At 37.8% G+C, this 13,809-nt stretch overlaps 1 protein-coding gene across 1 annotated transcript in view; it reads right to left on the bottom strand.

The window, feature by feature from the left end:
* RFX3 (regulatory factor X3) overlaps positions 1 to 13,809 on the bottom strand; it is a 147,071-nt gene that overhangs the window by 19,131 nt on the left and 114,131 nt on the right. The window contains exons 12-14 of the mRNA XM_015566895.1: positions 12,733 to 12,882; positions 5,845 to 6,053; positions 425 to 578 (exon numbers count right to left, since the gene is read on the bottom strand). Coding sequence (XP_015422381.1) covers positions 425 to 578; positions 5,845 to 6,053; positions 12,733 to 12,882 — 513 coding nt within the window. The remainder of the gene's footprint in view (positions 1 to 424; positions 579 to 5,844; positions 6,054 to 12,732; positions 12,883 to 13,809) is intronic.

Genomic DNA, 13,809 nt, shown 5'->3' on the forward strand with positions numbered 1-13,809 from the left:
ATCATCACTTTTGGATACTGGGAAACAGAGTCTACAAAATACATTCAACTTTTTCCCTCTGCATTCTTAGTCCTTAGTTTTATCAGAAACATCAACCTTTCTGCTTTTCCATTCAATTAGATTTTTTTTTTTTAGTCCAGTGATTCTCAAACTTTTCTTTTACATAGGTACCATTATAACAAATTCAAACATTCCAGGAACTTGCAATGACATAATTTATAATTTTAGAATCCTCTGATTAAGAAAATACATATGAACAGAGGAATTTAAGGACCCCCTGAAACAAATCCACAGCCCCTCAGGGTCTAAGGCTTATTGGTTAGGAACCATACCTTTAATCAAAAATGAATATATTTAGATTATAATGTAATTCAAGTGCTTTTTTAAAAACCTTGTGGGTTATAGTTCTTTCAGCTTCTCTTACCTCGCCCATGACTGCTATGGGTGTTTCTCCTGTTGCCTGAGCAACACGATGTTCCACTAAGTAGAACATATACTCGTCGTAGAGTAGACGGATCAGGTGGAAGGAGCCAAAGCTAGCAGCACTGCGTAAGGTTAAGTCTCGAATAACCATTGAGCTGTTCCAAGAGAAAAGACAGATGGAGCCAATATTAGTGACGAGGATTAGAGTTCAACCTACTTTTTCTCTTAAAAGAAGTTGGAGGTCTGAAAGATTGGTATGGCACACAACCTGTCATGCAATAATTTCATGATTAAAAGCAGTTGGCTCAACTCTTTGAAGCAGGGTGGTTAAGGAGGTAATCCTCACTGACACTTGCTTAGGTCTTTAGTAGAGCTAGACAGGTTTTTATGGGAAAAGCCATTTTACTATCATAGGCAAGTCTGATGATTCCACTAAACTTTCATATGGGTCAGAATTGAACATAAAATCGTTTTGAAAAGTTGACAACTCACAACCACCATAAGAAAAAGCAACTCAAAGTGAAAATCTTATTGATGGGTAAACATTGTGTTTCCACCTCTGAATGACAGTGGCTTTGATGTACGCTTTGAGAAAAGATGTACTTATGCCAAACAAAGGTTACGAAACTTAAGCAATGTTCCAGATGTGGCAAAGTAGAATGTAGATGATCTATACACTGATCTGTGCAAATTGGGGTGGAAGGCAAATTTATTGTGATTCCAGTTTCTTACTGATTTCCACTTAAATTAAGGTGATTTTTCCATGAGAAGTGTAATAAAATCAATGGAGAAACTCATGACTATGAGAAATGTGAACTTGTAATTTATAAAATATAAAACCAAAATATGAACAATATTAATAAAACTAGAGGCCCGATGCATGAAATTTGTGCAAGAGTAGGCCTTCTTCCCCTGGCTGCTGGCACTGGCTTCCCTTTGGCACCCGGGACCCAGGACCTGGGCTTCCCTCGCAGCCCTGGCTTCATCTGGAAGGTTGTCAGGAAGGATGTCAGGTCTAATTAGCATATTATGCTTTTATTAATAGATACTAACAATAAACTTGATATTTAAATTGTAAATGAGTTTAAGATAAGCCAGTCATTGGCTTGTCCATGCACTTCAAACTTCTTTAATATTTCTAATTAGAGTCAGGGTGGAGTATGTGTGGGGTGTCGTGGTGTGTGTGTATGTGTGTGTTTACTGATTTTAGAGAAAGGAAGGGACAGAGGGAGGGAGAGAAAGAGACAGAGAGATATAGACAGACAGAGAGATAGACTGGTTGCTTTCAGTATGTGCCCCGACAGGGGATCAAACCCTCAACCAGTTCGATTTCCCGTCAGGTATGTGCCCTGACGGGAAATTGAACTGGCAACCTTCTTTTGGTGAAGAGGACGATGCTCCAATCAACTGAGCCACCCAGTCAGGGCAATACCTAGCTATCTTTTAAACAATACTGATAAACATGCCATGAAATTATTGTCACATGTTTAGAACAGAATCAGTTGAGTTATATTATTAATGCCATGTCTACTTTATTCTCTCTGTGTTCGGCCTCTGCCCTACAAATCAAGTATTAAATGACAGAATTAACAGTTTAATTAGAAACCTATTGTTTGATTCAGACTTCTATAAGACATGTTGCAAAATTGATTCCACTGAACTTCATGTTGCTAAGTTACCACAAATTCAACTCATTTTAAAATCATTAATAAATGTTAATTATTTTATAATGGCGAGAGATACCTTTGTGTATTTATCTTTATAATTCATGGTGTGGAAATGGAAACATTTACTCTAACATGTGATACTCAATCCACCTCTTTGTGTATTTGGGGATATAACACACCCTTCCTAAGAAGAACGGTGAGAACATCACACCTGTGACTCCCCTGGGAACGCTCTTTTCTTCTAAACATTTTATTTTTACGGATTTTATAGAGAGAGATGAAGGGAGAAAGGTGAGAAGGGAGGGAGGAAGGGAGAGATGGATGAAGGGAACTGGGTGGGGGGGAGAGATAGAGGGGGAAATAAAGAGAAACATCCATTTGTTGTTACGCTTTTTAATGCATTCATTGGTTGCTTCTTGTATGTGCCCTGACCGGGGCTCAAACCCACAACCTTGGTATATCAGGATGACCCTCTAACAAACTGAGCTACCTAGCCAGGGCCTGGACTGTCTTTTCAACAGTGATTACAGTTGATTCCAAGAGTGCTACTTTATGGAAGATTTATATATTGTCCAGTTGTAGTAAAACTAGGTTCCCTGTGCCCCCTTTCAAATCACTATAAAAGCTATACATTTAATTCCTTAAAAATGGGATATTTGGTTATCCTGAGTAATGCTGTGTTCTGTTATCCACAAAACACACAAGCTGAGAAATGGCCCACATAACTTCTCCATTTCTGCCCAAGAAAGACGGTGATTATTTTTTCTCCACCTCCCAGGGAGCTAACAGTAGCCATTTAAAGCCAGGTTAGGCAAGGAGAGATCCCCTATCCAGAAGAGAGGGCGTTTGCAGCCATTCATCAACTGCCAGCTGATATGATGATTGCCTGCCAGTCCATTTCTATATTCGTATGCATGTAAATAGACACACAGAATTTTAGAAATTGTAAGATTAACTGGCTTCAGAAATTGAGTCTGTATAAGTGACTGCCAAATTCTTATTACAATGCCAAAATCTTAAAAAAAATACCTGCAATTCTGTTTCTCTGATAGTTTGTGAATGCAGTGTTCATTACTCAATATGTTCTAATGCCTTACTAAAAAGCAGTTCAGATTCTAAAGGCTTTTAGGTTTTTAAGCTATTGACTTTGTCTACAAGCAGGAGGTATGCATCTGTCAGAATATGCCTTCCCTTCTGCGGCCTTGCACTGTACGCCTTCAAGTCTTTTTGAAATGAAAATAATAACCGTAATAGTGCCTAATAATAACAAGCCAATTATCCCCAACTCAGGGAGGACAGAGGGCAGGCAAGTGATGATCTGGGTTTGTGTATCTGTGAGAACAAAAATACAAGTAAGTAATTTTCTCTTTTCAACATACCTGCAACACATCTCTGTGGAGACAAAGGCTCCAGGGGTATACTTCTAAAATGCTATCAACTAAATATAGTAAAAATAAAAACCTCCAGGAAGAAGTAAGGGCAGGCCTGACTCATCATCAGAAAGCAGTGAAAGGGGGGGGGGAACCTTGCTTTTTCTGATATAGAGGATGTACTCTGCTTTTGGTCATTTGGGTTTTGGAATAATCAGCTCGTAGAGCTTCTGTTTCATCATTCATGAAGCACATATAGCATCTATTTAATTTTCTGGAGAAAAATGGATGAATAACAAATCAACTTGCAAGAAAATAGGAAAATACATGAAATCTTAAGAAATATTCCCAAATTAAAAATTTGATTTCTAAATTACTGCTGCTTTGAGAACACTGTGACGCTGTTTTCTAAATCCTCCCCATATATCCAGAGGAGATTCTAAATCGAGCATAGGCTTATCTGAAGCATACCAGCGTGTCACCGTCAGACAGCATCTTCATAAGGTGCTTCTCAAACCATGTGGGCCACAGGTATTAGGTATGAGAGACAGAACTGTGGAATTATTTCATTCCAAAACCAAAAACAAAATAACACAAAACTGGCAAGCTTTCTTTCACTGCATTTGAACCTTTGCTAGACACTATTGTTACATCCTGAAAATAGTTTTCTAATTTAACTCTTAACTGAACATATATAGTACATCTGCAGCTCTACTTGAAGAAATAAGAATTGGACCAAATCGGCTACGAAAACAAGTCACTTACAATAAAAAGCAAAGCAACTACCATCATAATGAAAAGATACCTTTATAAGGGTGATCAAAACAAGATGAAATTCTATAGTCTGGGCTTACTGGGTTCATGAGCCCTAGTAGTTCCTAAACTCTGTTACTTCTTCATATACCTCCTCTCCTCACAGCCAGCTTTGGACTCCCAGCTGGTGTCTAGGTAATAACCTCGGTGTACCCACAGCCACAGTCAGTGGTATATCCTGTGGTCACTACTTTCTGATACGATACTTGAATGGCTGTATAGGATCAAAATTAGGAACCTGCCCAAACCTCGAAGTATATATGGTTTTTAGGCCCAAGTCAATGGGGTTACCTTTATCTAAAGAAGCAAAGAAATGAACCCACCTTAATAACAAATGCCAGGGGCAAAAATATAGCTTATCTAACTTATAAAATGAAACATCACCTGTCAATCCCATCCCAAGTATAAAAGGTATTATGCCATCTTAGGCTCTGTTTTAAACCCCTGGGGCAGACCTATGGTCAACAGCTTATACAGACATTTGATATCATATATCAAGTAATCTGAAAGCCTTTTTCTTCCATGGTTCTTCTATGACTACAAAAATATACATTTATATCAATATTATTTCAGTCAAAAAGTGATACATTTTGTACTGTCTACTAGATTATTGGGTATTACACTAGCTATGCATTAGATTACAGGGGTGGGCAAACTTTTTGACTCGAGGGCCACAATGGGTTCTTAAACTGGACCGCAGGGCTGAAACAAAAGCATGGATGGAGTGTTTGTGTGAACTAATATAAATTCAAAGTAAACAACATTACATAAAAGGGTACGGTCTTTTTTTTTTTTTTTTTAGTTTTATTCATTTCAAATGGGCCGGATCCAGCCCGCGGGCCGTAGTTTGCCCACGGCTGCATTAGGATCACCAGAAATAAGCTTTTAAAGAAAGAATTTCTGATTTATTCCTCATCATTACTCCCTAACCATCAAGATTTTAATCTAGCAGGTTTGGAAGGTACATAGATCTTTTTACACTAATTCTGATGTGCAGCTAGGTTTGAAAACAGTTGTAATTGATCAATAAGAATTTAACTAGGTGGTTTTGAGCATGCATTAGAATCACCAGGACAACATTAAAAAATGCACAGATTGCTGGGCCTCACCTCTGCAGTTTCTGATTTAAAGAGATTTGGGGAAGGGGACCTGAGAGTTTGTATTTCTAACATGTTCTGAGCCATAGTGATGCCACTGGTCTCTGAGAACCACTGAAGTAGGGAATAGAAAGAAGTGGTGCTAAGGCCTCAAGAAAGAAGCCTACATAATGTCTGTTTGCCAGAGGGAGGACTGTAGCCCCTTTCTTGCTGTTGCTAAACACATTCTCTAGACTGGAGTCTTGGGTGTTCCCATCTGAGAACTCTAGGGCTCTGAGAAGAGGCTTTCTGTTCCTAGCAGATAGCTGAGTTTCATAAGCCCCTTGGTATAATTCCATAAAGTTGCAATCAATGAATTGAGTTTCTACAAATTAAAGTCTTCACTTATTTATTTTCTTTTGTCTGAGAAGTGTGTACATTGCACACATATTTGTAGACTATGAAAAATAAAGCTTAGTGAAAATTGAGATGTACCTGTAGAAAGACCATTTTAGCAGAAACTGCCTGGCGGCTTTTGGAAAACTGGGCCTCCCTTCGTAGGGTTTCAGGGCTTGCATCATCACGTTGTCCAGCCATGCGGCCCACTGCTCCAGGGTGCTCTGCTGCTGGAGAGTCATCTTGAAGTCTGTTTCTAGTCTCTGAACCATGTTGTCATCACACTGGCACACCCAGGAAGCCTGCTCCTGGGACAGTACACACAAAGCAAAAGAAAAGTTCAACACAATATCTTTTCATTGAATGGCAGCACACAAACCATATGCACGAATGGGAAATTATTTAAATGAATTAAGAGAATGAATGACTACTTACCTGTCAGTTGTTAAGGAAACTAACATCGCCTATGTGCGTGAAAAAGGGATGTGACATAAAAGCAAGACTTGGCTTTTCTACATGACCTATTCTGTATGGAAGACAACCACCTATAACTGAAGAACAATTGAAGCCTGAACCTACAGGATGCAAGGTCTTTCACTCTATTCAGTTTTTATGCTGCCTTCCAAAGTGCTCTTCCCCCCCCCCCCCCCGCTACCAATCAAATAAAATTTTAAAGCCAATTCATCTGAGAAGATGTAAGCAGTGGTTCTCGACTTTCCTGATGCCGCGACCCTTTAATACAGTTCCTCATGTTGTGGTGACCCCCAACCATAAAATTATTTTCGTTGCTACTTCATAACTGTAATTTTGCTATTGTTATGAATCATAATGTAAATATCTGATATGCAGGATATATTTTCATTGTTCGCAGCCCATGGTTGAGAACCGCTGATAGAGTAACTCAGGTGGACAGATTCGATTGGCCGAAAGTGATCTTTAGGATGAAAACAGAAACAAACACTGAATAGTACTGGGTAGAAGCATGTGCTGTCTGAGTTTTATAAATGGGAAGCCAATCTCCAGGGCGGTCAAGGCAAGGCTATGAATGCAAATTAATCTACAGAACTGAGAACAACAACAAAAATACTTCTGAGAAAATGTGGATATGCTCACTGCCAAGAAACAAACTCCTACAGCTTTCCTTCTGGTTATAACTGGGAAGTTTCATGTTTGGTGAGAGCAATGAAAACAGGAACTTTTAAGGTTACTTTTCAGTGGTTACTATAAGTTCTGTAATGTTTCCAATGCCTTTTAAGATTACTAAAAGCACGTATATTCTCATGGTCAGAGTATAATTATTTCATAATTTAATAATCGACTAAGAGAAAGATGACATGGATTTTATGTAGGGCCTGAATTGACTAAACTGAACTCAAGCAATTCATTCAATTTCAGTGGCCTCATTTCCCCCAAACATACAATTAGAGAAATGAAATATGACAGTAATTTTTAAGGTGGGTTCATGGGTCCAGATAATATTTTCAAGATAGGTTTTTGTGGAGGGGAAACTGTAAAGGTCCTAATTCTATACCTAAAAATTGTGAATATGTGTGTATTCTTCTATAAAGTGTGTCTATAGCTTTCATTCTACCTACTCTCAAAGGACAAGTTCATTCAAATCAACAATTTCAACTAAATAAATCCCTAATCTGACTGACTGGTTCCACCGTTGCTCCTGATCCTATAAACTTCACCTATTCAAGAGACATTTCAACTGGGAGGTGCTTCAGAGACAAAATGCCAAACTTCATTCACCTTATTTCCCCAGGGAAATCTATAGTTTCTTCTATATTTCCAGCTGATGATACCATCTACTACCTTTCTTTGTCTTATGTTGAAACGGACAGACTATTAAAAGCTAAAGGTAGGGCTCATTCTGTTACCCAGATGGGACGCATTTGGGAGCAGGCCAGCCCAGGCTGATTCTATTCCCTGAGCTCCCTGCTTTCCACCACTGAAAGTGGCCCTGGTCTGAGGCTTCCTTGGCCGCTGTAATCCTGTTCACCACTCCCAGGAGTCACCAGGCCCAAACCTTTAGGGAGGGAATCCCATCTAGGTCACAGGAGGGCCCTAGGATTGCAGCTTCTGGGACAGACATATAAATGCTCTAACCAGCTGCCCTGGGCAGACAACTATCATTCCGTGCCCACACATTCTCCAGTGGAGGCCTGTGGGTCATGTCCCCACGCGGCACGGGCTGGAGCAGGCATTTAATTAATGTCTAAACGTTTTTTTGTTGTGGTAAGATAACACATAAAATTTATCATCTTAACATTTTTTAGCATCTAGTATAGGAGTGTGAACTATATGTCCTTATTGTGCAATCTATCTTTAATATTTTTCATTTTGGAAAAAAATGAAACTTTATACTCATTCTAGGGGACATTATTTTTATGTGTTTGTGCACTGATAATTGAGAGGAGGAACTTATTGGTACTCCAGAAGGATTTCATTTAATTTCTTACTATAAATTCAAACTCACTAATTCCTTTAGTAGTTACTTTTTGCCACGAAAAATAATAATTTAAAACCAAACTTAGAGAAGTAACGTCACAGGACATTATTGTGGTTTTTCAAACTACTTTATAATGTATTTCATTTTGCTAGTCTCCAGACTGAAAATATAATAATGGTAGAGTATATTGTAAACATTCCCTTCGGAAAGGAATTTGGATATTTCAGTTCTATAGTCAGTAGTTTTAAAATTAGATTAAAAAAATCTTATTGTTGAAAGTATTACATGTGTCCTCTTATCCCCCATTGACCTCTTCTAGACTACCCCCACCTAGTGTCTGTGTCCATGGGTATATGCATATATGCATAGAAGCTCTTTGGTTGATATCTTCCCACTCACCCACCCACCCTCGCCTTGCCTCTGAGATTCCACAGCCTGTCCCATGCTTCTGAAATAAATATATGCAATAGTTAGGTTATTGGGTCAACCCACGGATACCTACTTAGTCCACAATGTAGATGGAAAACTATCATTTACACACAAAATATTAGAAAAATAACACCATTGTAATGCTATCAATTAAATAAAACAAAAAAACAATGATACTGCAATAGAAAAATTATCCTGAGAAAAAGAAGAATTAACTAGAGAATTATGAAGTGGTGAAAGATATATGACTATCTAGAAAGAAACTTTCTAATACGTTCAAGCTCTCAGAGTATGATAGTATTGACCCTTATATATGTAATTTCACTGAATTAAATTAAAGTTTCCTTATTAAAAGAGCATCACCCTTATATGGGTCAGTCTTACTGAGTTAACCTTGTAGGGGCAGGGCAACTTCCAAATGAAGAGGAGGGGGTGATAGAGGTGGAACGGTAGGCAATGGACTGGGAAAACCAGAACTGAGAAAATCAGGCAAAAGTTGGAGCAGAAAAGGAAAGAATGAAGGAAGTTAAAGATCGAATATGTTACCTGAAGAAAGAGATTACTCATTAAAATGAAAAGAGGTGTGAGACATAATATGTAGGGGGAAAGAAGGGTCTACCATTGTGTCCATGATCTTCTGAGGAAAAGCAAGATTATTTGGTGGATAAGTGTTTTGTTTTATTTTTTAAATATGTTTTTACTGGTTTTAGAGAGAGAAGAAGGATTAGGAGAGAGAGAAACATCGATGTGAGAGCAACAGTTCCATAGGCTGCCTCCTGTACGCCACCTACTGGGGATCCAGCCTGCCCTGGCTGGGAATGGAACCAGCAACCTTTCAGTGCACTGGATGGCGCCCAACGAGCGAGAAACCCAGCCAGAACAGAGGGTAGGTATTTAATCATACAGGTTTCAGTTATAATCATAACTGTCATGTGGGCAGAGGAAAACTTGGTAGTTGAAAACAGAGGAAGGGGAAAGGTAGCCTCAGAGCTGGTGGGTAGAGAATGAGTAATAGAGTAGATACATAATCGACCATTTATAAGCAAAGGTGTTCTCAAGGTTGTTGTTTATACCCTGAAAGAACTCATTTCTGTAAATACTTCATAGGATCGCAGGCATTACAAATACACATATAAAAATAATGTTAACAGGAAATTTAAAATCTCAGATATTATTGGGAATCATTCATTTATTTTCTGTGATTGAACTTAAATTACTTTTTGAAACTAGAAGTTGCCTAACTACTTCAACTGTTCTGAAGATGCTTTTAAAGGAAGACTTAAGAATGAATGAAGATTTGAAATAAACAATAGAGTATAAATTTTAAGGCAATATAAACTTCTAATAGTCGCACTGAAATTAGTTAACATAAATTCTATTGAAATATATATAAAGCTAATGGCTTTATAAACCAGAGAGTTTCGTCTGGTAAAGGTAATACATTTGCATGTGTGTATAAATTTATGTTTGTATATAGAGAAATTGATAAATATATAGAAAGATTAAAAAAAAACCTTTATATCCATTCGCCTGGCTGGTGTGGCTCAGATGGCTGGAGCATAGTCCAGGAGATAGCAGGTTTGATTCCTGGTCAGGGCACAGACCCAGGTTGTGGGTTCGATCCCAATCAGGGCACATGCAGGAGGCAACCAATAGATGTTTCTCTCTCTCATAGATGTTTTTCTCTCCCTCTCTCTCAAATTAATTTTTAAAAAAGTTAAAAAAACTTTATATACATCATAAGTTTGAGCCCAATTCATGAAAGTCAGAAAGAACAGCAAGATTACTATATCCTAAAATGAATGAAGCCCAGTATTACTTTTTGATATATTTTAAATGATAAAACCAGACCAGAACTGCATATTAAAATTTCTAGGAAATTGAGTAATTAATAGTTTGTTTTAAGCAATTATTTTAAACAGTTTTGAGATACAATTCATGTCATACAATGTCACTCATTTAAAGTATACAGTTCAATGGCTTTTATTATATGCACAGAATTGTGTATCCATCACTATAATCAATTTTAGAATGTTTTAATTTCTTCAAAAAGAAACCCCACACCGCTAATCTGTCATTTTCCAATGCCCAGTTACCAGATCTAGGCAACGACTAATCTACTTTACATATAAAGTAGATATATACAATATGTGGTCCTTTGTGTCTGACTTCTTTCACCTAGCATAATGTTTTTAAGGTTCATCCATATTATAGCATCTATCAGAACTTCATTTTGTCTTACTGCCCAATAATATTTCATGTGTTAAGATACCACATTTTGTTGACACATTCATTAGTTAATGGACGTTTGGGTTGCTTATACTTTGATGTAGCTAATATGAATAATGCTGCTATGGACATTCATGTACAAGTTTTTATGTGGACATGCTTTAATATCTTGTGGTATACACCTAAGAATAAACTGGTGAGTCACATAGTAACTCTATGTTCAAACTGCCAGGCTGTTTTCCAAAGTGGCTACAACATTTTAATTTTACATTTCAATCAGTAGTGTATGAGGGTTCCAATTTCTTCCCATCCTCACCAACACTTATGAGCTGTCTTTTTTATTATACCCGTTTTAGTCTGTGTGAAGTAGCATCTCAGTGTGGTTTTGATTTTCATCATTCTGGTAGATAATTATGCTGAATATCCTTTCAGGTGCTTACTGGCTATCTGTATATCTTTTTTGAGAAAAGTCTATTCAGATCTTTGCTCATTTTTAAACTAGATTTTCTTTTTATTATTGGGTTGAAATAGCTCTTTATATGATCCTAGATACAATTTTTATCAAATACATGATTTATAAAAATATTCTCAATTCTATGAGTTGCCATTTCATTGTCTTGATGGTCTCTCTTGAAGAACAAAAGCTTTTAAATTTTATTATGTTTAGTTTATGTATTTTTTATTTTATTATTTGTATTATTAGTGAGTAATGGCAGTTCTTATATGGCAACAATTAGCTTTATTACTTTAGTGTTTGAAGTGAACTAGATGTTGGAATTCCATAATAATATTCCTAAATTAGCGATTTTAGAGTAAAAGTGAGTAGTAATTTAAAGTAAAAGTGAGTAGTTTGATCACAAGTTTCAAATATATATTTTTTATATGGATGATCAAAATAGTCAAACATATTACACCTTATTCTTTTCAAATGAATAAATACTTAACAGACACCTATAGTAAACTCTGAAATAGGGTCATTCTGAGTTCTTTCAAAATGGGGCACTATTAAGAGCAAAAATCTCTTGTGTGTTACCATACAAAGGGTTTTGGATATTACTAAATATATAAACCACTAGAGGCCCGGTACAGAAAATTCATGTACTTGGGGGGTGGGGGGCCTCAGCCCAGATTGCGAGAGGGCACAGGCCAGGCCGAGGGACCCCAATGGTGCACAATCGGGCTGGGGAGGTATGTCAGAGGTTATCCAGCCGGGGAGGGACCGTGGGAAGGCTCCAGGGTGTGTCTGGCCCGTCTCGCTCAGTCCTGATTGGCTGGACCCCAGCAGCAAGCTAACCTACCGGTCGGAGCATCGCTCCTTGACGGTCAGTGCATGTCATAACAACTGGTTGACCGGTCGACTGTCTGCCCCCTAGTGGTCAGTGCACGTCATAGCGAGCAATTGAGTGGCCTTAGCATATCATTAGCATATTACGCTTTGATTGGCTGAATGGCTGACGGGACACTTAGCATATTAGGCTTTTATTATATAGCACAACGTAAGATAGGTGTTATAAAGTGGGGAAAGTAAAACCCAGAGCAGTTAAGTAAATTGCCCAAGATCCCACAGCAAGGAGATGGAGTAACTTAACCTCTTGCCTATTTAATTTCAATGATTGTGATGGTCCTTAGCCCATTAACCATTCAGGAAACCCTGGTGACACAGGTTGCGTCTAATACTATAAATCTTAGTGGGCTTGAACCACAAAACGGAGGAGCAGTAAAGTCATAACTGAGTAAAACTCCCTTCTTTCGGGTGTTGTGAATAGAGATGCTGCCTGTGTATTGATGTAACTTTAAAAAGAAATATGATGATCCTAATTAAGAAAATTAAGTGTCTTCTCTTCAAAAACACACTTTGCAAGAACACAGAGTACCTGGACATTGGCAAAGTCAACACGGTTGAGGTCATTGAGCATCTGGTTAATCTGAGACGTGTTCTGAAGCACTGCACGAGCTGCCTGGGCCAGGTGATTGAGTGACGTGTATCTTCGCAGAGTCTGGGCAAAGGCACTTACAGCGGCAACCTGTACAGAACCAATTAAAATGGGATTCTTTTTTTCCTTCTAGTAACAGAAACCACTGCACATGCTCAAATCTTTATTCCCTTGCCAAATTTTAAATGCTTCCCTCTGATATTTATTTCACATTCATCTGGTGAGAGAGCTTACTTATGAATTACAGCACTGAAATCTCTAAACCAAGTATTATTTTCTTTTGAGTGGGTTGAGGTCAAGACTAAAACAAATTCCCACATTCTTTGACATCTGAGTGCAGAATTAATTAAACCAGTCTTACAAATAACTACTCATCCATGGCAAGAAATGACTTTCTCTGGGGAAGCAGGAAAAATATTGATTTTCTTTTTTTTTTCCTACTCTCGGTAGGACAGTCAACTATAAACTTGGCAAATAATTTTTTTTTAACTTGGAAAAGCAAACTAGCGTCCCATTTTTTAAAATGGATAAAAATGTATACTTTCCAGAGGAATGTCATTCATATTCACTCTTACTACCCTTTATTTTATAGAAATGGGTAATTTTGAGGTAAAACCAAAGAATTCATAGCCTTTATTAGCAACTTTGTAGCTAACAAACTTATCAGATACAGGCAACAAAAACTCTTTTCCAGAATATAAATTTCTGTAAAAGGGTTAGTCAGGAAATCTCCATTTGCCCTTCAAAATCTATTTCCCATCCTTATTGATGCTGCTCTGTGCTCAGGAAGATTGTCCTGAATGTACTTTAGTAACCACCTCCCTTACACTATGGCTTCCATTTGGCTTCCAATGATGGGCACTGGCAAAAGACTGAAGGATGGGAATAGAGTCATTAAGTATTTATTCCCACGCAATTTCTGTTCTCTCTCTGTTTTGGCAGAGCCTGTTTTCTGTTTCTATGACCACAGTTCTGTAGCAAGAAGCGTATCTTAATGCCACGACTTTCACCTCTTTC

This window comes from Myotis davidii, unplaced genomic scaffold (assembly GCF_000327345.1).
Source record: "Myotis davidii unplaced genomic scaffold, ASM32734v1 scaffold83, whole genome shotgun sequence".
NCBI classification, from domain to species: domain Eukaryota; kingdom Metazoa; phylum Chordata; class Mammalia; order Chiroptera; family Vespertilionidae; genus Myotis; species Myotis davidii.